Source organism: Myxine glutinosa, chromosome 8 (genome assembly GCF_964187855.1).
Source record: "Myxine glutinosa chromosome 8, kmMyxGlut1.1, whole genome shotgun sequence".
NCBI lineage: Eukaryota > Metazoa > Chordata > Myxini > Myxiniformes > Myxinidae > Myxine > Myxine glutinosa.
Genome location: NC_136268.1, coordinates 8561593 through 8588387, shown reverse-complemented (window position 1 = coordinate 8588387; position 26795 = coordinate 8561593). Strand labels below are relative to the sequence as shown.

Here is a 26795-nt window from a genome sequence, read left to right as displayed (position 1 = left end):
TGTTGATGTCAAAGTGCACGAGGCTGCCATTAGAAAGAGGCTGCACAAATTTGATCTACATGGGAGGTGTGCCAGGAGGAAACCTTTGCTGTCCAGAAAGAACATCAGGGCAAGACTAAAGTTTGCCAAAGAACACCTAAGCAAAGACCAGCACTTCTGGAACAATGGGCTCTGGACAGATGAGTCAAAGGTAGAGCTATTTGGCCACAGTACCAGAAGACATGTTTGGCAAAAACCAAAGACAGCATTTGACCACAAGAACCTGATACCAACTGTAAAGCATGGTGGTGGTGGTGGTGGTGGAAATATTATGTTTTGGGGCAGCTTTGCTGCATCAGGGCCTGGGCAGCTCACCATCATAGAATCCACTATGAATTCTTCATTGTACCAGAGGGTGCTTGAGGATAATGTGAGGCCATCTGTCGGCAAGTTGGAGCTCAACCGAAGGTGGACCTTGCAGCATAACAATGACTCTAAACATACCAGTAAATCCACCAAGGAATGGCTGAAAAGAAAGAAATGGAGGGTTCTGGAATGGCCAAGTCAAAGCCCGGATCTAAATCCCATCGAGATGTTGTGGGGGGATTTGAAACGAGCTGTGCATGCAAGAAACCCCTCAAACATCACACAGCTGAAAGAATTCTGCATGGAGGAGTGGGCAAAAATTTCTCCCAGTCGATGTCAGAGACTGGTAGACAGTTATAAGAAACACCTACTTGAGGTTGTTTCTGCCAAAGGGGGCAATACCACCTATTAGAGCCAAGGGTGTACTTACTTTTTCCACATGCGAAATTTGCATTTGTTTATTTAAATTATACAATGGACTACAAAATGTAAATGTTTCATGATATTTGTTATATTATATCACCTTTATCTATCAATATTGTTGAAATGAAGACCAAATAGCTGTATGTTGAAATATGTTGAAAAAGTCAAAACTTTACATGGGGTGTACTTACTTTTTCACGTGACTGTAAATGACTCAACACTTCTGTGTTCGTCAATCTGGGACAAGCCTGGTCATCAAAGTTAAACTTCACACCGGCGTCAACCTCTGGATTCTCTTGCACCCCGACTACAGGCACGACAGGTGAGACAGGAACCATTTCTTCCACAGGCTTCCTCTCATGATATTTCTTCAGTCAGTTGTCATGACACAGCTGCCGCTTTTTCCGTCGGTCGGGAGTTGTCACCACGTAATCTGTTTCATTAACCCTCCTTTTGATTGCATAGGGACCAAAATATCCAGCCTGTAGTGGCTGACCTGGAACAGGAAGCAACACCAACACTCGGTCCTCAGGACTGAAATTTCTTATCTGAGATTTCTTGTCATGTCTCACTTTCATTTTATCCTGTGTCACTTTCAAGTTTCTTCTCGCAACTTCACAAGCCTTTGCCAATCTGTGCCTAACCGTTGACACATACTCCACCACTGTTGACTGCGACTCCTCCTGTAGCCACTGTTCTTTCACCAATTTCAACGGTCCTCGCACTGCGTGTCCAAACACAAGTTCAAAAGGACTGAACCCCAATGACTCCTGAACAGATTCCCTCGTAGCAAACAACAATAAGGGCATTCCTTCATCCCAATCCTTGTCACATTCAAAACAATACGTTCTGATCATATTCTTCAATGTCTGGTGAAACCTTTCCAAGGCCCCTTGGCTCTCGGGATGGTAAGTACTTGATCCTACTTGCTCCACTCCCAACAGGTGTACCACTTGCTGAAAAAGTGTTGACATGAAATTGGAACCCTGATCAGACTGGATGACCTGAGGTAGGCAAACCAAAGTGAAAAATTTAATCAAGGCCTTCGCAATAACTGCCGCAGTAATTTTTCTAAGAGGCACTGCCTCTGGGAACCTTGTGGAAGCGCACATGATGGTCAACAAATACTGATGTCCAGCCTTAGTTTTAGGTAAAGGGCCAACACAGTCAATAATGACATGGCTGAATGGTTTTTCAAAAGCTGGAATGGGTTTTAAAGGTGCGGATGGGACTTTCTGATTAGGTTTTCCCACCAGCTGGCAAGAATGGCAAGATTTGCAGAACTCCGCCACATCACGTCGCAATCCTGGCCAGAAAAAATGTACCAATATTCTGTCACAGGTCTTGTTCACTCCAAGGTGCCCGGCCAAAGGTGTCTCATGCACCAAACTCAATATCTCCTTCCGGTACGGCGGTGGCACCACAATTTGGTAATGAACTTTCCACTCATCGTTTGCTGGCACCTCCGGTGGTCTCCATTTTCTCATGAGTATTTACCCTTTCATGAAGTAACCAACAGGTATCTTCATAGCCTCTTCCTCTGTAACGGCTTTACCAATTAAACCTCGGATCTCCGAATCTCTGTGTTGTTCTTCAACAAGTCTCTTTCGGACCAGCACCGTTTGCTCAACCTCGTTCCCAGATGTCTCCGACGGACACTCCATTTCCTCTTTGGTTCCAGATGCCACCTTTTCCTTAAGTTCCTTGATGTCACTCCCTTTCCTATTACCTCTTTCAGAATTTTCCTCCAATACCGCTAAGGAACCCAAATCCACATCGCCTTCCTTCTCCTTCTCTTCAGAGCACTTCATACCCATAGCACGAGTCACTGCACAGGATGGAAAGATACCCGGATTCTCCTGCTCTAACTGTGGTGTGTTATTTTCCATACTGGGCTTTTCAACCAACATTGGATTACCAGAAACTCGACCACTGGCCAAATCATTCCCGATAATAAAAGAGATTCCCTCTACAGGAAGAGTCGCTTGTAAACCTATGGTGACCGGTCCTGACACCAAATCAGACTTCAAATGGATGACATGAAGTGGAGCTTTAACATAGCCACCAACCCCCTGTAAAAGAACACGAACACCAGTTGCCGTATTCTCTGACAATGGCAAAATGCCTTCAAGCATCAAAGATTGATGTGTTCCTGTGTCCCTCAATACCCTAACAGGTCTCTGGTTAGTCAAGTCTCCATCCAGTGACACAAACCCCTCTGAAATAAAAGGTTTGTAACCCTCTTGAACAAGGTCGTTCTGTGATGCCGTAACTTTGGCATGGGAGCCTTCACAAGGCACTGTCCTCCAAGGACGATTTCTCGCATTTGCCAATGCATTCGGAGTTGTACTAGTCTGACTCCGCTCCTGATTTTTCCTTTTCAGGGCATAACATTGGGACATCAAATGCCCAGGTTTCTTGCAAAAAGTGCAAGTAGGCCCGGAGGAAAAACTCGTGGTCTGCCTCGGGCACCCCGGAAGATAAGTCTGTCTTGGAACTGCAGTATTCTGATCCCTAAAAGTCGCGGTATCAGATTTGTCCTCATAGTCATCTCTAGGCCGCCTCCATGAATATTTGTTCTCCGAACCTGATTTACCATAACTCCCCTGGCTAACTCTAGGCAGGAAGTTAGGTTTGTGGAACCCCATCCTGTGTGTCAAGGCATAATCATCTGCCATGGTTGCTGCCTCATACAACTCTGGTACTTTCTTTTCATCCAGATGTACTTTAATGTCCGCGTGGACACACTGTTTGAATTCCTCCACCAAGATCAATTGTCGTAACAGGTTGAAGTCTTTTACCAATCCCCTTCGAGTCACACCACCGATCAAACATGGTTTCCTTCATTCTGGCAAACTCCACATGGGTCTCACTCTCCCTCTTCCTGGCATTCCTGAATTTTTGCCAGTAAGCTTCAGAGACCAATTCATAGGCTTTGAGAATAGCTTTCTTCACTCTCTCATAATCTGCACATTGGTCAATCCGTAAAGCCGAAAATATATCTTGAGCTTTACCCACCAGAACACTTTGCACTAACATTACATAATCCAGGACCCCACAGGCCATTTTAGCATTTGAGTCACTTTCTCAAAGTGTAAAAAAAACTTGGCTACCTCCTTTTCATTGAAGGGTGGAACCAGCCTCACATGCCTACCAACATCCCAAGTGTTCTGACGTTGTCGAACTAGCCGGCATGGATACTACTTCTCTTCGTTCTCCCATTAATTCCAGCACCTTGAGTTTAAGTTCCTTCTGATACTCCATGTCACGTTCCTTTAACTCCCTTTCGGCTCTCCTTTCCTCTGCTCTTTCCCCTGCTCTTCTTTCTTCTTCAGCTCTCCTTTCCTCTGCTCTTCTCTCTTCTTCAGCTCTCCTTTCCTCTGTTCTTCTCTCCTCGAGTTCTCGTTCCTGTTCTACTCTTCTTTCCTCGCATTCCCTTTCAGCTCTCCTTTCCTCTGCTCTTCTCTCCTCGAGTTCTCGTTCCCATTATGCTCTTCTTTCCTCGAGTTCCCTTTCAGCTCTCCTTTCCTCTGCTCTTCTTTCCTCGGCTTTCCATTCCCACTCTTTTAACCTTTCCTGGCTCTGCAGTGGCATCTCCATTTTCTGGAGCTCCACATTTTCCTTTTCCTCGGGTAACCAATCCAAGGCTACCTCTTTCCATGTTCCTTGTCCCACCAGAGATTCTACCACCAATGTCTGCATCTCTGCTTTCTTCATATGAGCTCGGACCTCCAAGTTAAAATGTTTGGCCAATATCAAGAGTTCCGATCTTTTTAACGCTTGGAACTGTGCCTCATTAGGGGACGCCGCAAAACTTTTCTGCATCCAACACCATGGTGACTATTAGTTAGCACCTGTTAACCTTCACACAAAAATTTTCCAATTTTTTTGACAAATTTGGGAATTTTGGGAATGTTAGGGAATTCGAATCCGGACGAGCCGCCAATTTCTGTTACGATGATTCTATGCTAGGATGTCCAATATTTCAATTCCAATTTCTATTCTATCCCGGACGAGCCCCCAATTTCTATAACGTGCTCCTTCCCAAACCCCCTGGTCACGGTATACCTCCGAGCCCCGAGAGGAGTCACGGCAGAAAAATGTGTTATTCTGTATGTCAAAGATCAAAGGTGAAGCCACACCAATTGTTACAAACAAACAAGTATTGTATTAAGATCACACAAGAATAACAGTACAACAACAATAGTAATCAATTGTACAACCAATATATATTTCCTATGATGGTACCATCAGGTTCGTACAATATAACTCACTGTGCTCCAATTGAGCGAAAAGAAGAAGATTCCCAATGTCTCTAATCCCGGCTTCAAGCCAAAGTTGTTCCGGCTTCAAGCCAAAGTCGATCCGCTCCAGCGATCGTCAGAACAATGTCTAATCGAGATCAGAATTCCGTTCGGATGACAGTCACAGTCACGCGGCCAAAGCTGCGCAAAGGCGCCCTCAAGGCGACCGGGAAATCACACCCTCGGGTATGGACATTCCATGGCTCACAGTCGGCGAACCACAAATTAACCTTCAAAAGCCACGTTGCGCACGCGCGCGCGCACACACACACACACACACACACACACACACACACACACACACACACACACACACACACACACCAGATTAACGTCTGAATGCGGTGAAAATGGTTGAAGCGAGATGAAACCTTGAGCGAAGCGCAAGTCCTGCGCGAGTCAAAATGGCCGACGGCCCGCTCTCGTGGCGTAACGGCACTCTGATGATTCTCTCCAGAATCAACCACAAAACCTGTCACGCAGGTTGATCTGTCACAGCGATAACAACTCTGTCGCAGGAATCCCCTTCCTGGGAAACCCGAAGTTCGCTAGTGACCTCCGTTCGTCAACGTTTGCTCCAGACCTCGAAACAGCTAGGCTTCTTCCCCAACTCATTCGCTCCGCCTTGTTCTCCTCCTCTTCCTCTTCATCGTCGTCCGGTTCCAGCTTCATTTAAACATCGACTTTTTTACCCTTTGAAAATAGTAACCTCTATCTCCCTTAAATGACAACAATAATAATACATGGAATCAAAAATATTTACAGTGGATGAAAACCACAACAACGGAAGTGACGAATCCGTAAGTGTACAAAGAGTGCGCGTACTAAAAAGTGTACAGAGAGTGCACGTACTAAAAAGTGTACAAAGAGTGCGCGTACTAAAAAGTGTACAAAGAGTGTCCGTACTGAAAAGTGTACAAAGAGTGCACGTACTGAAAAGTGTACAAAGAGTGCGTGTACTAAAAAATGTACAAAGAGTGCACGTACTAAAAAGTGTACAAAGCGTGCGCGTACTAAAAAGTGTACAAAGAGTGCGTGTGCTAAAAAGTGTACAAAGAGTGCGTGTGCTAAAAAGTGTACAAAGAGAGTGCGTACTAAAAAGTGTACAAAGAGTGCGCATACTAAAAAGTGTACGAACAGGCGGCGTACCGCCGTGTACAAATTAAATAAAAAATAAAGCAATTCTCACAATCAACTTCATTCCAGTTTTACACAAAACTTCAAACTTTCAATAGGGCAATGTCAACTAATCCATAAACATGTTTTGAAACTTCAACTTCATCCTTATTTATTATCGCCGTTCACAGAGTAAAGGCCATCATCTATCTCTCTCTATACCGTGTACCTGGTACCTGGTAATGTGTCAAGTGCAATAACTAATATGGAAGTCTCACCTTTAAGTTCGTTTACGTAAAGGAATCACAAACATTGTTCCTCGCACGATCTGATTGTTGTTGTTTCTTCACCTGCATTGATTGGAAAAGTCAAACAATATTGAATCATCCGAGATTGTTTCTGCGAATGAATTCTAATCCCGACACGTGCAGGAATCTTAACGATCTCCATGTTAATCCGAGAATTCAAGATGAAATCCAAACCTCGCAGCGAGTTAATGTTGGATAGCGATCGTTTTCCACGGATGATGAGGATGGATCAGTGAGGATCGTTTTCCACGGATGATGAGGATGGATCAGTGAGGATCGTTTTCCACGGATGATGAGGATGGATCAGTGAGGATCGTTCTCCACGGATGATGAGGATGGATCAGTGAGGATCGTTTTCCACGAATGATGAGGATGGATCAGTGAGGGTCGTTTTCCACGGATGATGAGGATGGATCAGTGAGGGTCGTTTTCCACGAATGATGAGGATGGATCACTGGATCAGTGAGGGTCGTTTCCAGGAATGATGAGGATGGATTAATAACGGACACACAAAGCCCAAGAGAAGAGGTCGCTTTTAAATGATTGTTATTACATCTTGCTTTTCTTCTCTCATCTGCCCATTCTTATCGTCATTCGGTGCCACTCCTGCCTCTTCACACGCCTGAAACCCACACCACATAAGGCAAACCGTCACCTTTAGTTATGCGTCTATTTTAGGGTACAAGCAGCTGTCAAACAACCCGTGGAGCAATTCCTTCTCTAAAACTCAACCCGTGGAGCAATTCATTCTCTAAAACTCAACCCATGGAGCAATTCATTCTCTAAAACTCAACCCATGGAGCAATTCATTCTCGAAAACTCAACCCATGGAGCAATTCCTTCTCTAAAACTCAACCCCTGGAGCAATTAATTCTCTAAAACTCAACCCGTGGAGCAATTCATTCTCTAAAACTCAACCCATGGAGCAATTCATTCTCTAAAACTCAACCCATGGAGCAATTCATTCTCTAAAACTCAACCCATGGAGCAATTCCTTCTCTAAAACTCAACCCCTGGAGCAATTCCTTCTCTAAAACTCAACCCATGGAGCAATTCATTCTCTAAAACTCAACCCATGGAGCAATTCATTCTCGAAAACTCAACCCATGGAGCAATTCATTCTCTAAAACTCAACCCATGGAGCAATTCATTCTCTAAAACTCAACCCATGGAGCAATTCATTCTCTAAAACTCAACCCATGGAGCAATTCATTCTCTAAAACTCAACCCATGGAGCAATTCATTCTCTAAAACTCAACCCATGGATCAATTCATTCTCTAAAACACAACCCATGGATCAATTCATTCTCTAAAACTCAACCCGTGGAGCAATTCCTTCTCTAAAACTCAACCCATGGATCAATTCATTCTCTAAAACTCAACCCATGGAGCAATTCATTCTCTAAAACTCAACCCATGGAGCAATTCATTCTCTAAAACTCAACCCATGGAGCAATTCATTCTCTAAAACTCAACCCATGGATCAATTCATTCTCTAAAACACAACCCATGGATCAATTCATTCTCTAAAACTCAACCCGTGGAGCAATTCCTTCTCTAAAACTCAACCCATGGATCAATTCATTCTCTAAAACTCAACTCATGGAGCAATTCCTTCTCTAAAACTCAACACATGGAGCAATTCCTTCTCTAAAACTCAACTCATGGAGCAATTCCTTCTCTAAAACTCAACCCATGGAGCAATTCCTTCTCTAAAACTCAACCCATGGAGCAATTCCTTCTCTAAAACTCAACCCATGGAGCAATTCCTTACCTCAAACTCAACCCATGGAACAATTCCTTCTCTAAAATTCAACCCATGAAGCAATTCCCTATCTCAAACTCAACCCATGGAGCAATTCCTTCTCTCAAATTCAACCCATGGACAATTCCTTCTCTCAAATTCAACCCATGGATCAATTCCTTCTCTCAAATTCAACCCATGGATCAATTCATTCTCTGATAGTACCCGACTGCAAAGCCGCAATGAGCCGGCGAAGCCAAAGCCTCTTGCCACTATTTTACCCATCACTATGGCATCAGTAGGTTAGGTAGTTGGTAGTAGGTAGGTGTAGTAGGTACCGTACCTAGTTCAAAATGACACCATTTGCATTCTGGATGAGATTAAAATTTATAAAACTTCCTTCTTGATTAATTCGGTGAATTCCATCTCAACTTCGGATATTTCCGGCCGTGAAAAACTAACCCCTACGGCCGCGAGATTTCTAAAAAATAAATCGTCAATTTTAGAATATTTGACGCCGTTTTCAGCCTCCGAAATGTGGTAAAAAGCTTTTTTGAAATATTTTTTCAAATGCTCGAATCTCATTGGTTCCGGTGTTTGGTGACGATTTTCGTTGAAGATAACCAGGGCCCGGGGAACGAGGTTGGTCTTAAAGTATTTTAATTACAAATTAGAGGTGCATAATACTGTGAATCAAACAAAGACGGGTGAAACTGAAACAAACGCCTATTGAAGTTTTTCGCAATTTTTTATGCATACTTCCGCATCCGCAATATGGCGGCCTCCATTGAGTGATTTGGTGCGTCAAAGCATGGAATTCTCAAAGGATCCAGCAAAATCTGGTTTTTCAACATAATACGTACACGTTCATTCACAACACCGGGTTCACCGGCTAAAACTCAACCCATGGAGCAATTCCTTTTCTCAGATTCAACCCATGGAGAAAATCTTGGAAAAAATGCCAGGGGCATAGAAAAGGCCCCTTTATATTTGTCCATTATTGGATTGATACCGTATTTACAGTACTGGGCAGGACCCCATACAGACTGTGGGAAATAGGTTGGTTTTTAATTCGTATAATTTAATTGATGTATGTGATGTCTCCATGTATTTTTCATCCATCGCTGTGATGGCCACTTTCTATGATGGCCACAATGGAAGACATTCTTGGGAAAAATGCCAGTGGCATAGTAAAAGCCCCATTATATGGTATGTGACAAACTATAGAAAAGAAGGGACATTTCATGGCTTGTGGAAAATGGCAGATGAGAGAAAATAAAGGGCATTCAAAAAATGTCGTGTGCATGCTGGTCTACCCTTGTGTTCTTAGGAGGAACCAAGTAATGCTCTCAAAAAGTTTATATAAAGGGGCGCCCTACATCTGGCAAATAAAATACATTTACTTATTCATGCAGGTGTACGAATCAAATTGGCACCTGTTTTGGCTTTCTTTGTCTCTTGACTGACTGTCATTGGCTCTCATCATCTCATATCTGGTTTGTAAGGTGGGCCGCATTAAGTCCTGCGTCCACCCTGCACATCATAGACAAAGAGAAGTCCCCACATGTAAAAGAGTGTTTTGTGGCGCCTGGAATTTGAGCTTTATTTCTCACTATTGTACATAAGTTTACATGTCCCCATTTCCCTGTTTATGTCTCAATTCGCTTGGTTCGTATCGTTTACGATAGCATCTTGTCGACCTTCTTCCCTGTACTTTTCTTCACAAATACACCCTTAAAAGGGTAAGTAAACGTGTTCGCGCCATCTGCTTGTGTGTGTGCTGTCAATTTTGGCTCATTTCAATGATCCCCGGGGAACGGTAACCGTAAGTAACAAGACCGATAGTCCAACAACGGCGTAGCTGGGCTTGGTTCTGCTGTCCCCCTGTCACGTGACCAGATCCTCAGCTCTGATTGATAGACGTTTGTGAGGGACAAACATAAATGCACATACTGACAGACAAACGTCGTTCCAGACGGCATTGCCTTATGGGCTACGCCGTAAAAAGAACTGAACGCAGTGCAATACTAGAACACGGCACTCGGTGGAGCGTATACCTCCGCCAGGCTGAACAGTTTATTTTGTATCCCACCGATAGGCCCAATCTGGATCTGGACCTGAACCAAAATCGAATCCATTTCGTCCTTGTCACATACCCAACCTCTTCACCAACTTTCATATGAATCCGTCCACATATTTTGAGATATTCACACAATAAAGTTTTTTTTTGACAATTTTTGAAAAGTTTGAACAATAAAGCCAGCTTAACGAAGATTGTACAATTCAAGAATAAAAGGTTTTCAGGATATATGGTAAGAAAATATTTTATTGGATTGATATATGCAACAAAACAACAAAAAAAACATTTTATTGCCACGAAACGATCACCGGCAACACGCGTATAAATAAAAAATGGTCTCATTTATTTTACTTTTTATTTATTTATTTTACTTTGGTAATATCAAATACCAACGAAAGCATGTGAGCCTTCCAGGCGGATGTGTCGGGCATGGTGTCGGTAGTTCAGTGATGGATAATTCAGCCAATCACTCCCGTCTATCACCAAACAATTCCATACGGTCACCATGAACGTTTTCACCAACAACTCGGTTTCTATGGGTAATCCACCTCAATTGCCTTGCAAACCCAGCGGGACGAGTTGCGGCTTTTATTTGTGGCGGCGTCTGTTGTCACGCTCAAAACGAAATGTAATTTAACGGCCAATTTACCCAACATGCATTTGGATTTGAACACAGGACCAGAGTGCCAAAAGGTGTTTACACGAGCACCAGTCCTTACATCCAAAGATGGTCTCCATGCCTCGTTAATTGTACATTTCAACACAAGATAATCTACAAAAATAGTTATAAATTTTGTCATTGACACAAACAAGACATTCCCAAGTTAATCGTGGATGCTCAACCCAACAAGGGGAGGCTGGCAGGTGGCAACGAGGTATGTACTCTCACCTCTGAGCCATCTCCTGGGTTCCAATCTTGATCCAGCTACAAGCTGTCATCCCGGACGAGGCATCACCTGTATGCTGTCCCTCGAAAGGGCGTTAAGCCGGGCATCCCATCCGCCATCGTTGGCTGGTGGACGTTAAATATCCCATGGTATCCTTGTATAGAGTAGGCGAGCCATCGCCGGCATCCTGACAAAATCCCAAGTTCCTGCCCTAACCTACATAGGGCATTGCATCAATGCCCCACTCAATGATGCTACTTGTAGCCGTGTGCTGCATACAAAACAAGAAGAAAAACCTACAAGGAGAGATAAATTTTGGAGTAAACCTACAAATCTTGATACGGAATAAAAACCTGCAATGGACTCATGGGGGGGGGGGGGGGGGGCGTGGTGCTTTAAGGGGGTTTCAGTTAAAAGGTAAGATCCTCTCCTTGTGGCAAAAAGGGTTGGCGTCAGGAAGGGCATCCGGCCGTAAAACATTGCTTCAAAAATGGGACCAAAAAACAACAACAACTACGGTTCCCGAAAAAGGCCAACCCCCGCTTTGCGGGGAAAAATGGCCTCTAAAGGTGGCTATTTTTTTTTTTATCCTCTCCTTGTGAGAGACTTGCGTTTGGCAAATCATTGCTCAATACAAAGATGAACTGCTTCCCCTCCCACCTCCTTACCTGCATCATTTGTTCTTTTTAACAAAGTACAAATGTTCATCCAACGTCACTTTACTCCTGCATCCAACTTCCTGCCGTTCAAATGTCCTTGGTTTTTGGAGCGTCTGTGGAGCAATATTTCGCTCCTCAATTTGATCGACGAGCACAATCCACACTATATTTTCACATATTGTCTCACAGCTGATATTCTTCATACTCGCTCTTTCTCTCTCTCTCCTTCCCCGCATTTCTGAGCTTGTACTCTCTCACCCTCTTGCAGTCTCTATCGGATCTTCCTCCACGTCGTCCCGATCCTCTTTGACGTCTATCGCACTCTTCCACGGTCGTCGATTCCCTCTGTTCCGCCGCTTTATCTCTGCCCCACCTCCTGTCCAGCTCTCTCCGGAGCCAGAGTAATAAACAGAAAGACAATTCTTCCGTCAGTCCTTCACCAGCTGCTTTCCCCACTTTGCTCACCATCTCTTCCTCACTTTCTTCCTGGGAGAAAAATCAAAAACACAAAAGTTTTAAACTCGCATTCTTTCCCACAGTATCAGCTAAGTGCCCCTCCTCTGTTGATTATTTAACGTGCATCCCAGGACATGTTATACTTCAATAATTTCTGAAAGCACTTTATTGGTTAATTGAAAAGAAAAACCTACTGGCATGTACGACTAAAAATGCAAACATTTCAAAGTTATAATGCTGATGTTCCAATCATATTGGAAATCACAATTATTTGTATTGTACGGTGTATTAAATTATTGGTACCACAACTACTTCTCTAATGGCCCCAATTATTCCCACCTTCTCTCGGGTTCGGCTGGGAGCGTTTTTAGCCCAAGTCTCTCACAGACCGGCTGGTCAGGCCTGATGTTCTACTGAAAGTAATTTGGGCCGGAATTTGTACAAGTTGTTCAGGATTGTTCAGATGTGGGCTCGACCATTAACACCCCCCCCCCCCCCCCCCCCCAGTGTCGCCACTAGGTGGCTTTGGGACGACCCACCGTCCCACTCCCGCAAGGCACTGATGGCATCTGATGAGTATGAAAAAAAAAAATTCTCTGCAACTGTTAGTCCGATGGACACTAAATTTTCACCATATTTTCACCACAGCCTTCGCCTGTACAATTTTTTAGTGATAAATATGACATCATAGGTCACGTGATAGGGCAACATCTTGGAAAAACTTCGCAGCTCTATATTTCTGAAAGCGCTTCATGTAAAAAAAATAGAAACAAGGCTCATTGTCAAGTACTCCCCATGGGGAATAAGATATTTAAATGAGATGTCATCAGTGCCTTTGTTATGAGGTCATAACTCGACAAGTATAACGCTTCATCCGATCAGTACGATTTTTTTTCCCCTGCAATTATTGGTCTGAAATTTTCACCATAGGAGCGCGTCATCCTGCAGAATATTTAAATGATAATTATGATGTCATAGTTCACGTGGTACAGGTGCCATCTTGGAAAAAAAACCCCAAAAACATTGCACCTTTATATCTCTGAAACCGCTCCATGGGAAAAAAAATTAAGCGTGGCTCATTGTAAAGAAGTCCACATCAGGAATAAGTGTTGTTAACGATGACGTCATTGGTGCCTTAATTATGACATTGTAGGAGTTGCGGACAACGAGAGGTTAAAAACTTTTTTTTTTTTTTTTTTTTTTTTTTTTGTTTGTATACAAGATCGAGGCTCGTGACTTGTTCTGACTTGTTCAAGGCTCCTTTATTTCCAAATAACTAAAACCCGACCGGAACTCCTGTCTTTTTATATCCCCCATGACTTCCGCCCGATCCTCTTAAAGGGGCGTGGCTCCAACAACCGAGCGCACGCCACGCCCATACCGTCAATAGACCCACTGGCCCCATGCTAGTGAATTACGAACGCCTCTATGGGGTATGCCCCACAACATCATAATTTGACAGGGACAATACTTTAAATTTCTTAAGCATGATCTACGCAACAATTATATTAGGGAATATAAATGTATGACGTCATCGCTCACGTGGTCTGGCAGCCATATTGGATCAAAGAAAAGAACCCTTCAAAAACAGAAGAGTTGGCTCACACCAAGTGGACTGCACCGGGTAAGTATTCTATGAATACCATCTGGTTTGTCCATGGTGCGAGCGCCGACTGCCTACTCTTTGAAAAAGAAAGATACGGGTTGGATATTTAATATCCACCAAGAAAAAATGCTAGCAGACGGGACACCCAGCTTAACTTCACTTCCAACGGACGACACCTTTTGGTGCTACACCCTACCTATGAAGCACATTCTGACAGTTTATAGTTCAGACCTACAGTTTTTAACCAGACAGCTCAAAGCCAACAGCACTTATTCTTCACAATCTTGTCAGAGGCAAAGGATACTTGTGGAAATAAATATATACCTTAGGGGGTTTGTAAGTTCAATAATCTCCAAATGCTAACCCATAAACTAACATCTCCTCTGTTATATTTTTGCAAGGCCCTTAATGAGATCCTACATGACGATTCAAACTCACCTACAGCGAAGTCGATGGCGCACCAGCTCAAATCCCCACGCTGCCCACGTAAAGCAAAGTTGAAAGATGGGAAAAAGTTCATTCAGGATTGATCCAATATCAAATTTTGAGTTAAAATGTTATATTTTTCTGTTTTGACCCCTGTGACCCTGTCCTCACCCCCTGGATCATGAACCAGGGGTCAAATCCAAAACTCGTTACCATATTTCACGCGTCCCCCATCAATGATTGAACGTACAAAGTTTCATTTAAAAAGTGTTTCAAAATGTGCCCGTAATTGCAATTTTTGACCTTTTGACCTCACAAAAATGACACTGTTCTTACACCTTCGTGCCATGTGGCGATCATAACTACGAAGTTTGGTGAATTTGTGCACACCGTTTAGGTGGAGATAGCGTAACGGACGGCCAGACAGACCTGATTACAATATCTCACGTTTCCTTTCAAACAGCATGAAGATATATATTACTTGCTTTACGATTGTAGCATACATGGTAAAGTAGTAAATGCTCTTTAAATCAATTTTTTTTACTTTTTGTCAATTATAGACATATCAGGAATTCGCTCTGGCATAAGTAGGAAGCACACCTCACATATTGTGACCGAAGTAACATGGCCGTTGTCATCTTCATACTCGAGTTGGAGAGTCCGTCCATGTTCCAATTGTGTTGTTTGCTTGACAACGGTGTCCGAGGAGGCTGCTGGCTTTACTGTAAGGAACAAAGAGCACATGTGAAACCTGTAACATCCGAGTTACATATGGACTGGTCAAACCCATTGAACTTTCGCGTTTCGTTAGTTGGAGTTCAAGACCTCGAGAAATTGCAAATGAGATTCCGTACAACATCTGAACTTTGAGTGGTGTTGTTTTATGAGGTTTGTTTTATGTTTTATGAGGATCATAATGCCATAAAACAAGAAAATCCTTTTCTATGGTGTCCAACAGAAGACCGCATCAAACCTAAGATATGGCAACACACTCTCTTTAAGACTGTAGCCATGTACGAGTCAAGGGGTTCAGCTTGTACAAGAATGGATGACCGTTGGAAGCCTCAGTAGTAGTGTTGACATGCCCCTGCCATATTAAAGCCATATTAAAGGAAAAGGACTTTTCCATGAGTCAAAACTAGAGTGAAGTCGATGACACGCCATCACAAAATCCCAAACTTCCCACCTGAAGGAACGTCGAAAGGTGGCAAAGAGTTCCACCGGGATTGACCCAATATCAAATTTTGAGATAATTCTTCATTTTGACCTGAAGTCACATGTGTTATATGTCAACACAAGATAATCTGGGGCATGAACCGGGGGTCAAACCAAAAACTCGTTATGCATTTCATGCACCCCCCACCCCCCCCCCCCCCCTCAAACATTAATTGCACATACAAAGTTGAATTCAAAAAATGCACCTGTAATTGCATCTTTTGGTATTTGACCTTTTGACCCCAGCAGTAGCCCAGGGGCAAGGGCCAAAAATGATACGGCTCTCGTACCTCCTTGCCATGTGGTGATCACAACTACCGAGCTTGGTGAATTTATGCGCAACCGTTTAGGAGGAGATTCGGTGACGGACAGACGGACGGACGGACGGACAGAGCCGATTACAACTCCCCCCTCTCTGCCACCCGATTTATAAAATAAACGGCGGGATAATAAAATACACAATATGTTTGTGGTTGTGAAGTTAGATCACTTCCTGCTAAGACCGATGTGATCGCTTGCAACGGTTAATAGGGCGATACGCAACTTTTGAGGATTAAAGAAATAATTATAACATTTCTTGGGAAATAAATCTTGCGACATAATATTCCTTCATGATTTATCTTCTTTTTCTTTTGTCTATTTGCGCCATTAGGCACCCAGGGCTGTCGAGGCACGTTCATTGACTGAGGCGCCGGAGCTTGCAACCTGGACAGGTCGCCACTCCGCAACACAGGATGCTCAATGAAAGGGCAGGAATTTGTAATGTGCTCATGGTGCCGGTATAGCTCGCCTTCTCATCGTGAAGGACGTTGTGGAATATGTAAGGTCCACCACCGGACACCGAATTTAACATCCATCAAAGGGACGGAGCACACATTGACGAATCGATCATTGTGCATGCAAAACACCTGGATTACTGGGTCGGAATTTGAACCCACGCTAAACAACTCAGAGGGAAGTGTAACAGGTTGTTAAAATACTCAACAAAACATCACCACATAGGCCGGAACAAAACATGCCGTCGGATGATTACAGGCCGCATGCCGAATGGTCCCCACGCCTAGTCTTGAGGAATGTGCACTCGCCCTTCACCTGTCTAGCTTGGGATGGCATGTCAACCCAGCTATAAACTTTCACCCTGGTGTTTCACATGTACAGGGATGTATCGATACATGCACTGTCCTTCAGATGGACATGCAGCCCGAGGACCGGTCTGCCGGCTATGCTGGACATGAAATACGTCATGGTGTTTTTCCTGAATAGGTGAGCTATCGCCGGGGCACTAAACAGATGACAATCCTGCCATAACTAACTCCTGGGAAGGCAACGGCAAACCAGCACCCACGCTCCTCTGTAAAGAGTAGAATTTTCATGCAGTGTTCTATATTATTTAAAATATTATACATTGATAATTATGGAAAAATTTAAAATTAAGCCATAATTAATTGAGGTACATAATTATTCCCCACGCTCAACCCCCCACCCCCCACAAAAAGGGGATGTTGAAATCGGCCCCGTCTGTCTCTCCGCCCGTCTGGCACACCGTCTCCTCTTTAACAAACAGTTGCGCATAAATTCACCAAACTTGGTAGTTATGATCACCACATGGAAAGAAGGTACAAGAAGCAGTGTCGTCCATTTTGGAAAAATTAAAAACCGTTTACGACATATAAACAAGCACGACCGCACCGTGGGCAAACCTGCGACAAAATCCAGTAACGAGCCGATTGGGAAACGCGCATTTAATGCACCATTAAATAATTTGTGTAACGTAACACTTGATCACTGTGCGTTCTCACAGGCTTGATTAAGCTTTAGTATTAATCGACATATGATTCGATTTTCCGGGCCCCTCATCGTAATTAACACTGGACCCAAACAAAGGCAATGGAAATATGAGGCAACAAATCTGGGCAGTTTAATCAGCAGGGGCCTACGGGCCTAATGTGTTAGACCCACCGGAAAACCAAGATGGCGGGCACATCATTTGGTTTGAGGTGCCATGGTGGGTGGAGTCAAGCAACGGATGTGGGTGTGGTCTGGCAGCCGTCTGACCAATGGGTGCACATTCAAAAAAAACCAACCCCCAATAAGAATCCCAACAGCAACGGGAAGCTCGTGTAGACTTGTGACACGTCGCAGGTAAAAACAATTTCTCACTGATGACTGAATCGACTACGTTGAGCTCGGCAAACAATATTTTTCAAAATGAAAATGTATCTCAAAAGTAAACTAGAGTTCATAGAACACCTCGCCGTCTTGAGAAACAGGGGGTCTGCGAGCAGCAAATTTGATTGGTCGAGACGATGTAAAATGCTGTAATATTTTGTCCAATTACCACCAAACTGAAGGTTTTTTTAAAGCGGTAAAACGGTGATTTGTGTTCTTGTGTTCGAGTATATAATTCAGTGGAAATAAAAATATTTTAAAGGTTGTGGAATTATTATTTTTTGGGGAAATTTACCGCTGTTCATACAGAATCTTCTTCACCACCTTATTTAACACATTACATTAGTTGTTTGTACCTGTTGTTTGTGTCCTTTATGACATCTTCAAAAACAGTACGTTTCCGGGTTTGGAATGACTTGACAAAGTACGGTAAACTACAGGTTCGTTTACTGCTTTATCTTACTATAATTCACCAAATGTCCGTCCGTCCGTTCGAAGGTACCGCAAAAACGGCTGAACCGATCGCAACGATATTTTGCGTGGGTAGTCCTGGGTCCTTTAGGAGTAAAATGGGCTATATTGGTTTTCCAATTTTCCAGTTTTCCCAAACATGATGGAATAATATTTACCGATATGAACAGTGATGTGGCTTTTGTTGAAATTCTACGTACCAGGAGAGAGTAGATCGACTCCCGACGAACTCTTGCCATATAAACGTGCGGCTCCGAAGTAACACGGCAGCGTGTGCAAAGCGACTGAGAAAGACGTGTAGCGGCCGCTTCCGTTTTGCAGAATTCAATCTTTTTTCAAAATGGGCGCCATGTACCGTTTAGATTTTGATGATTTGCGTGTGATATGATTCAACGATGTTTATATGAATCGTTTAAAATAAAAAAAGCCTTCAATTTCTGATATTTTGCCTTTTCATTTGGGCTTCCCAATTGAAGCTCCGCCCATAGGGCGGGTACCGTTGCTGGTGTTCATAATACAACATTCAATGTAAATTAAGTTGTTCCTCGAGATAAGGCTGAGAAAAATATATTTCCGGTCTCTGGTCAGCGCGCGCATCGATTTTGACCCTGCGCGTCAACAATTTTATTTTTTTAATTTCCAACGATACCGACCACAGCGCATGCCTGTTGTTGCCGGGCCGGCGCGCTATCTCGGGAAATACGGGTCTGTGCGGGTCGCCATTGGTATCGACGTTCGCGCACGGTTCTCCCCTACAAAACTACGTTTAGTTCGTCCGAATCCAACCAGCCGTTCCAAAGATATGAGTGGTTTCGTGTGCCGTGCCGTCATGAATCCAATCGGCTGGATATTGTCATTGATTGAAACGAAGACGTTCTTTTGTGAAGCAACCAGAAAGCCTAGAGAGCTGCGGGTGGTCTCGTTAGTTAGGCCTGGGTCCTATCTCGTTTGTCATAAAGTTGTACGTGTCTGTGATAATCTGGTGGACTGGGAGAAGAGATCGTGGGAGACCATCGGCCTGTTAGACCACTTGCGCATGCGCAGTGTTGACGCGATCGACGCATTGGAATGTTTGACGGTACGGCGAGGCGATCTCGACAACGAAATGGCAGTCTATAATATGCTTGAAGAACTTAATGATTTTCAGAATAAATACATTTTAAAATTACTTATTAAACTTGTGTTCATTATTTACAAAAAAGCCTACAAGTCCCATTGGCCGTCTTTGATTTCTCTCTGGACGGCGCCACGGCAGATGAGGAGGACCGCAAGGCATGACACAAAAAACACCTCCATATGTGCAATCCATGCTTTTCAAAAAGAAAAAGAAAAACCACATCGCCGCATCAATTCTGGAACTTTGGTCTGACCAGAATGAATGAATGATCGTTTTAAGGCCATTTTCCCCGCTGGAGCGGGGGTTAGCATTGCGGGCCCCATGACAATCATGGTTCCCTGTTTGAGGCAATGTTTTTATGGCCGGATGCCCTTCCTGACACCAACCCTTAGTCGCCTCTTACGATGCGCAGGGATACGGTGTACCAATTCTAACCAGGGTACACACCGTGATCATTCATCCCAGAAAGCTGGTACTCAATTTGCCGACCTCAGAAGGATGACAGGCGGAGTCAACCCCCCTGGCATTAATTCAACGGATTGACCGGGATTCGAACCCAGGATCCTAGGATCCCAAGCCGGCACCCTAACCGCTAAGCCAACACCAGGCTATCAACCAGTCTGACCAGAGAGCAGGAATATATTTTTTTCCGCCTAAACTGACGTTTGTAGACAGAAGGACTTAACCCCACTTTACGTTGCGCTCACCACTGCTGGACGAAACGACTGTATACACGGAAATATGGAGTTTGTACCGACACCAAATGTACCAAACATGCAGATTTGAACTTTTGATGAACTCCGAGCAGAATGTTACCAAAGCAACGTCAGTGGGACGTTTGTTCACCTTTGGGTGGTCTGTACACCTGCTGATCAGGTCTTCTTTCGCCCATGGGTCCCTGGGTCCGTCTTGCACGTTGAGACGATCGACGAGCTCGTTCGGACAAGTCCCACTCTCCGCTGGACAGATAGACAGATCTTAAAGGACAATATCACAAGTTTGACAGGACGGTGTAAATCAGTGGGCCACGTCCACGTCGGTTTGTAAAGACTGCAACAAGTTAACAACGACTCGGCCATACAAGAGTAGGAAGAATGGTAGACATGACAGGACAAGACAGGGCAAGACAAGACAAGACTTACATTCCTGATGGAAAAGCAGACACGTTTCCGAGGTACGTCGCACATGGACAAGCACGCAACGGATCCTATTGGCTGTCCGTGCTTGTCTATCTGCGACATACGTACGTCGTCACCGCGTCTGCTTTTCCTTCAGTCGCGTACATTGTACTTGTAGTTTCAAACGGACAATAAATGAATGTTTCTCACCGCTTTCTCGCTCACCGTTCGATCTGATTCTTCTGAATGTGTTTAACGAAACCATGACTTAGATCCAATCTCGCCATATTATTCGGGACTCTCGATCAAAACTGTGGCAGAGCGACTTCCGGCGCCTCACGAAGTGGGAAACATTACCACAGAAACAACCACAACCACTCCAACGAAGCCGATCCCGCCAGAATCGGCGGCGGCGCTGCGTTCAAAGGGGGCGGAGCAACAGGAGATCGAAACCAGGATGATGTCACCCCGGATCCGATTGGCTGGTCCATGATTGGTTAATATTTTTCTTCCTCAATATATTATTCTTGTTACTATTCTAAAAATAATATTTTTGCAACCTATATATTTTATATCTCTCGCTACTTCACGATCCAGGTGATTTTTCTCTGACTTTACTGTTCGATTTAAACAGCTCAGTTACCACAACGATATAAAAATAACAACAATAACGATTTTATCATTAAACACTCTTTCCCCGATATTAATACCGAGATTAACTTCATAAGATCATTCAACGATATAATTTATTGAATCTTTCTCATTTGCATATTATTGCGTTTACGGAAGTAAAACCACACAAGGAATCACCGATCTCTATACTGGGTGGTCGCCACCCCGCTGCTGGTTGCATCATTTTTCTGTGGGCGCGTCTGCCCCTGATGCAGTGCCTCTCTATAAGTATAACCAGGTATCTGGTGCTCGTTTTGCCGACCTCGGAGGGATGCCAGGCTGAGTCAACCCCACCTGGCGTTAATTCAACGGGATTACGAACTCAGGACCTGAGGATCCCAAGCCCGCCGCCCGAACCATTCGGCCAACACCAGGCGCCATCTCAATACTAATTGGATCAATACTAAACAGCCTTTGTTCCCCCATGAGTTCCCAAAACGAATGAATGGGACTGTTTGGCTTACCGATGAAGTGTGATTCCTCTTCTTCTTTAATCACAGCCGACGCGGTTTTTATAACCGTATGCAGCACATGATGGTATTTAAGTAAAATAATATAATAAGGCTTTTTCAACCCGGGAATGGACTAAATTCAAGTGGGAAAGGAGAAAAATCAAGTAGGAAGGTGGAATTTTCGTAGGCATCTTGAAGCAAGTATTTGTATTGACGCAGACGGGATTTTCTGTGTTGAGGGAGGACCAATATGGCGGATGGAGCGCTTCCGGTGGCTTCAGGACCACCCGACCAATTAACGCTAGGCACCGACACACCGTATCTAGTTAGTAATTAGTGTAGAGATCAGTGTAAAAAAACGAAGAGAAGGGCTGTGTTCGGTTATCAAGCAGCTTGTTGTCGCTTGCGAAGCCAGCCGTTCTTTATCAACGGTTTCGAATGGAGTGCTTCATTGAGTGCTTTTTGTTGAGCACTCCACAAGAAACTTGATATTTGAACACACTTATGTTATTGTGCAGCCATAATCAGAGTAAGCTCCCTATGTGGGGACGGCGCTTGTTGTATCGCTTGTAATCGCTTGTTGCAAATACTTTTCCTTCTTTGTAATTCCTTTATCCTTTCAACCTTCTCTCATATATAAATAATATTGCTGAAAGACCTTCTCTCGAAAGGAGAGCAGATGAGTTAAAACAACAACATAATATAAAAAATTCGATGCCGTAATATAGAGTCGTGTAGATCTGCGAACCGGAACCGGAAACGAGCAGAAAACCCAAGAGTAATTTGTATCCATATCGGTGGACATAGCTGATGAAACATTTAGCTCAGTGTTTTATATCCTCTTTTTATTTTAAAGAAAAGGTGTTTCATTTAAATATAAATATATTTTGGTTTTGATGCAAATACTAAAGGATGGCGACTGGAGCTCTGAAGCGCGAGCGGGAGCCCGAGCATGATTCCGATGAAGATGGCGATGATGGTAATACCCTCGGTCACTTGGCAGGTTGCGTGCTGATCTTGGTTGTCTTGTTAAAATAAATTAAGCCTGACAAGTTAAAATATCATCCTCAAAGTAGTGTATACAAACCCAGAGGTAGAGTACAGTTCACCTTTAGTTGTGCCGCGCGTACAGTGCACTTATTACCATTTTCAGCTTGTACAGTGCATGCACTTATGACCATTTTCAGCTTATACAGTGCATGCACTTATGACCATTTTCAGCTTATACAGTGCATGCACTTATGACCATTTTCAGCTTATACAGTGCATGCACTTATGACCATTTTCAGCTTCTACAGTGCATGCACTTATGACCATTTTCAGCTTATACAGTGCATGCACTTATGACCATTTTCAGCTTATACAGTGCATGCACTTATGACCATTTTCAGCTTATACAGTGCATGCACTTATGACCATTTTCAGCTTATACAGTGCATGCACTTATGACCATTTTCAGCTTGTACAGTGCATGCACTTATGACCATTTTCAGCTTGTGCATGCACTTATGACCATTTTCAGCTTATACAGTGGCAGTGCATGCACTTATGACCATTTTCAGCTTATACAGTGCATGCACTTATGACCGTTTTCAGCTTATACAGTGCATGCACTTATGACCATTTTCAGCTTATACAGTGCATGCACTTATGACCATTTTCAGCTTATACAGTGCATGCACTTATGACATTTTCAGCTTATACAGTGCATGCACTTATGACCATTTTCAGCTTATACAGTGCATGCACTTATGACCATTTTCAGCTTATACAGTGCATGCACTTATGACCATACTCACCTTGTACAGTGCATGCACTTATGACCATTTTCAGCTTATACAGTGCATGCACTTATGACCATTTTCAGCTTATACAGTGCATGCACTTATGACCATTTTCAGCTTATGCAGTGCATGCACTTATGACCATACTCACCTTGTACAGTGCATGCACTTATGACCATTTTCAGCTTATACAGTGCATGCACTTATGACCATTTTCAGCTTGTACAGTGCATGCACTTATGACCATTTTCAGCTTATGCAGTGCATGCACTTATGACCATTTTCAGCTTATGCAGTGCATGCACTTATGACCATTTTCAGCTTATGCAGTGCATGCACTTATGACCATTTTCAGCTTATGCAGTGCATGCACTTATGATCATTTTCAGCTTATGCAGTGCATGCACTTATGATCATACTCAGCTTATACAGTGCATGCACTTATGACCATTTTCAGCTTATACAGTGCATGCACTTATGACCATTTTCAGCTTATGCAGTGCATGCACCTATGACCATTTTCAGCTTATACAGTGCATGCACTTATGACCATTTTCAGCTTATACAGTGCATGCACTTATGACCATTTTCAGCTTATGCAGTGCATGCACTTATGACCATTTTCAGCTTATACAGTGCATGCACTTATGACCATTTTCAGCTTATGCAGTGCATGCACTTATGATCATACTCACCTTGTACAGTGCATGCACTTATGACCATTTTCAGCTTATACAGTGCATACACTTATGACCATTTCCAGCTTGTACAGTGCATGCACTTATTACCATGGTCACCTTGTACAGTGCATGCACAATATGACCATTTTCAGCTTGTACTGTGCATGCACTTATTACCATTTCCAGCTTGTACAGTGCATGCACTTATTACCATTTCCAGCTTGTACAGTGCATGCACTTATGACCATATTCAGCTTATACAGTGCATGCACTTATGACCATGTTCAGCTTGTACAGTGCTCTTCGTCTTGTCTTATAATTTGTTCTCTTTCTTCTAACCTCCCTATTACCCACAAGTCTTATCCTCCGGCCTCACAGACGGAAGGAGCAGACACTGCCCGTACTTGGACACGATTAACAGGTTTGTTTGAGTGACGTGGAATGACCAAAATCATTTGTTTGGGCCTATGATTTGGCAGCGGTTTGAGCGATTATAAAAGTGCGTCATGATTACCAACATTTTTCAAGTTGAAAGTTTCATTTTGTTTCACCGTTTATGGAGATTGAGGCTCATGGAACAGATGAATGACAGAGGGTTGACGTTGGCAGCGTTTGAGTGTTGAGAGTTGACATGTAAGGGAAGATGGAGAAATGTGTAATGAAAAAACATACAGGTAGCTTAAGGAGGGATATACGAGGGAACTAAGCTAACGAGAAAGTTTGGAAAAGTGCAGGTAGACGGAAGAGGAGAGTCGGTGAGAATACAGGTACTGTATATATATTTTTAAATCAGGAATGAGTCTCGACCTCGAGGACCCCAGGGTAGAGAATAAGAACCTCTTGGCAGAGGTGGAAATCTTTAAAATGTGGAGTAATTCACACTGCGGGGTCAGCAAGGCAAACCATATTTAGTACAAAGGTCAAGAAAAGATTTGCTGATTGGATGCATAATTTTCTTTGATGTCAATTTGCTTTTAATTTTCATTTATTGTACCTTGAAAACACGATTTGTTATTTATGATTGTATAAATGGCTCGAGAGGTGCGCTTGCCGTCAAGAGGGGCAGGGTTGCCTTCGAGGGGCGCAGGGGTTGCCTTCGAGGGGCAGGGGGGTTACCGTCGAGGGGCACGGGGGTTGCCTTCGAGGGGCGCGGGGGTTGCCTTCGAGGGGCACGGGGTTTGCCTTCGAGCGGCGCGGGGGTTGCCTTCGAGGGGCGCGGGGGTTGCATTCGAGCGGCGCGGGGGTTGCCTTCGAGCGGCGCGGGGGTTGCCTTCGAGGGGCGCGGGGGTTGCCTTCGAGGGGCACGGGGTTTGCCTTCGAGCGGCGCGGGGGTTGCCTTCGAGGGGCGCGGGGGTTGCCTTCGAGGGGCACGGGGTTTGCCTTCGAGCGTCGCGGGGGTTGCCTTCGAGGGGCGCGGGGGTTGCCTTCGAGCGGCGCGGGGGTTGCCTTCGAGCGGCGTGGGGGTTGCCTTCGAGGGGCGCGGGGGTTGCCGTCGAGGGGCGCGGGGGTTGCCTTCGAGGGGCACGGGGGTTGCCTTCGAGGGGCACGGGGTTTGCCTTCGAGGGGCGCGGGGGTTGCCGTCGAGGGGCGCGGGGGTTGCCTTCGAGGGGCGCGGGGGTTGCCGTCGAGGGGCGCGGGGGTTGCCTTCGAGGGGCGCGGGGGTTGCCGTCGAGGGGCGCGGGGGTTGCCTTCGAGCGGCGCGGGGGTTGCCTTCGAGGGGCGCGGGGGTTGCCGTCGAGGGGCGCGGGGGTTGCCGTCGAGGGGCGGCGGGGGTTGCCTTCGAGCAGCACGGGGGTTGCCTTCGAGGGGCACGGGGTTTGCCTTCGAGCGGCGCGGGGGTTGCCTTCGAGCGGCGCGGGGGTTGCCTTCGAGGGGCGCGGGGGTTGCCGTCGAGGGGCGCGGGGGTTGCCGTCGAGGGGCGCGGGGGTTGCCTTCGAGGGGCGCGGGGGTTGCCTTCGAGGGGCACGGGGTTTGCCTTCGAGCGTCGCGGGGGTTGCCTTCGAGGGGCGCGGGGGTTGCCTTCGAGCGGCGCGGGGGTTGCCTTCGAGCGGCGCGGGGGTTGCCTTCGAGGGGCGCGGGGGTTGCCGTCGAGGGGCGCGGGGGTTGCCGTCGAGGGGCGCGGGGGTTGCCTTCGAGGGGCACGGGGGTTGCCGTCGAGGGGCGCGGGGGTTGCCGTCGAGGGGCGCGGGGGTTGCCGTCGAGGGGCGCGGGGGTTGCCGTCGAGGGGCGCGGGGGTTGCCGTCGAGGGGTGCGGGGGTTGCCGTCGAGGGGCGCGGGGGTGAGGGGCGCGGGGGTTGCCGTCGAGGGGCGTGGGGGTTGCCGTCGAGGGGCGTGAGGGTTGCCGTCGAGGGGCGTGAGGTTTGCCGTCGAGGGACTGCTGCAGTTACTTGGACCTCCACAGTGTATATGAGAATGGAACTCGGTTGAGCATACAGTCTCGTGGGGCAGGCTCATTCTGAACAAAAATACCATCGTTTACTGAACACGCTGTTATGGCAGCCACTGTATTTCGCCCTATTATGTTACATACTTTGTCATTATCTGTAGTTTTATTGGTTGTTAACTGATTATAGGATATTTAACGACCACGTTTTTGCAAATTAAGGCTAAATTTCATCAATGAAGGTGAATATGAAAAACATTTCAAACTATATCCCCTATGGCTATTCAATCATATGTATGAAGTTTCGCATCGATATACAGACTTGGCATTTAATATGGAATATTTTTTTTGTGGGGGTGAACTTACTTTTCAAGTTGACT

General features: G+C 45.0%; 4 protein-coding genes across 13 annotated transcripts in view; 1 reads left to right on the top strand and 3 right to left on the bottom strand.

Annotated features, from left to right (window-relative positions):
• POPDC3 (popeye domain cAMP effector 3) overlaps positions 1 to 7136 on the bottom strand; it is an 86942-nt gene extending 79806 nt beyond the window's left edge. For both annotated transcript variants that reach the window (XM_078782904.1, XM_068123976.2), the window contains exons 1-2: positions 6671 to 7136; positions 6467 to 6538 (exon numbers count right to left, since the gene is read on the bottom strand). The gene's annotated coding sequence lies outside the window, so the exon portion shown is untranslated. The remainder of the gene's footprint in view (positions 1 to 6466; positions 6539 to 6670) is intronic.
• Positions 1 to 26795, bottom strand: part of ADK (adenosine kinase) — a 171840-nt gene that overhangs the window by 44488 nt on the left and 100557 nt on the right. The window lies entirely within an intron of this gene.
• On the bottom strand, positions 10549 to 20876 carry C8H2orf68 (chromosome 8 C2orf68 homolog). 4 transcript variants are annotated; one of them, XM_078782906.1, is made up of 6 exons: positions 20670 to 20876; positions 20173 to 20285; positions 14955 to 15076; positions 12125 to 12352; positions 11876 to 11979; positions 10549 to 11503 (listed from the first exon to the last, which is right to left on the bottom strand). In XM_078782906.1, the coding sequence occupies exons 1-5, from the start codon at positions 20729 to 20731 to the stop codon at positions 11881 to 11883; spliced, it is 624 nt and encodes a 207-aa protein (XP_078639032.1). In that variant the 5' UTR covers positions 20732 to 20876; the 3' UTR covers positions 10549 to 11503; positions 11876 to 11880. The 4 variants fall into 4 exon arrangements, with proteins under 4 accessions (XP_078639032.1, XP_078639031.1, XP_078639034.1 ...); XM_078782905.1 differs by having other exon boundaries at positions 20173 to 20303; positions 20670 to 20868; XM_078782908.1 differs by having other exon boundaries at positions 20173 to 20303; positions 20655 to 20867.
• USP39 (ubiquitin specific peptidase 39) overlaps positions 21241 to 26795 on the top strand; it is a 38109-nt gene continuing 32554 nt past the window's right edge. The window contains exons 1-2 of the mRNA XM_068123980.2: positions 21241 to 22547; positions 24390 to 24453. Coding sequence (XP_067980081.2) covers positions 22481 to 22547; positions 24390 to 24453 — 131 coding nt within the window. The 5' untranslated portion in view covers positions 21241 to 22480. The remainder of the gene's footprint in view (positions 22548 to 24389; positions 24454 to 26795) is intronic.

Bases quoted from the DNA above. Each gene is read 5' to 3' on its own strand.
- C8H2orf68 (XM_078782905.1), bottom strand. From the start codon at position 20,731: ATGGCGAGATTGGATCTAAGTCATGGTTTCGTTAAACACATTCAGAAG. The intron at 12,353-14,954 runs GTGTGCTTCCTA...TTTTTCTCCCAG, and splicing joins CTTCGGTCACAATATGTGAG to GAAGAAAGTGAGGAAGAGAT. The intron at 11,980-12,124 runs GTGAGAGAGTAC...ATTGCTCCACAG, and splicing joins CCGATAGAGACTGCAAGAGG to ACGCTCCAAAAACCAAGGAC.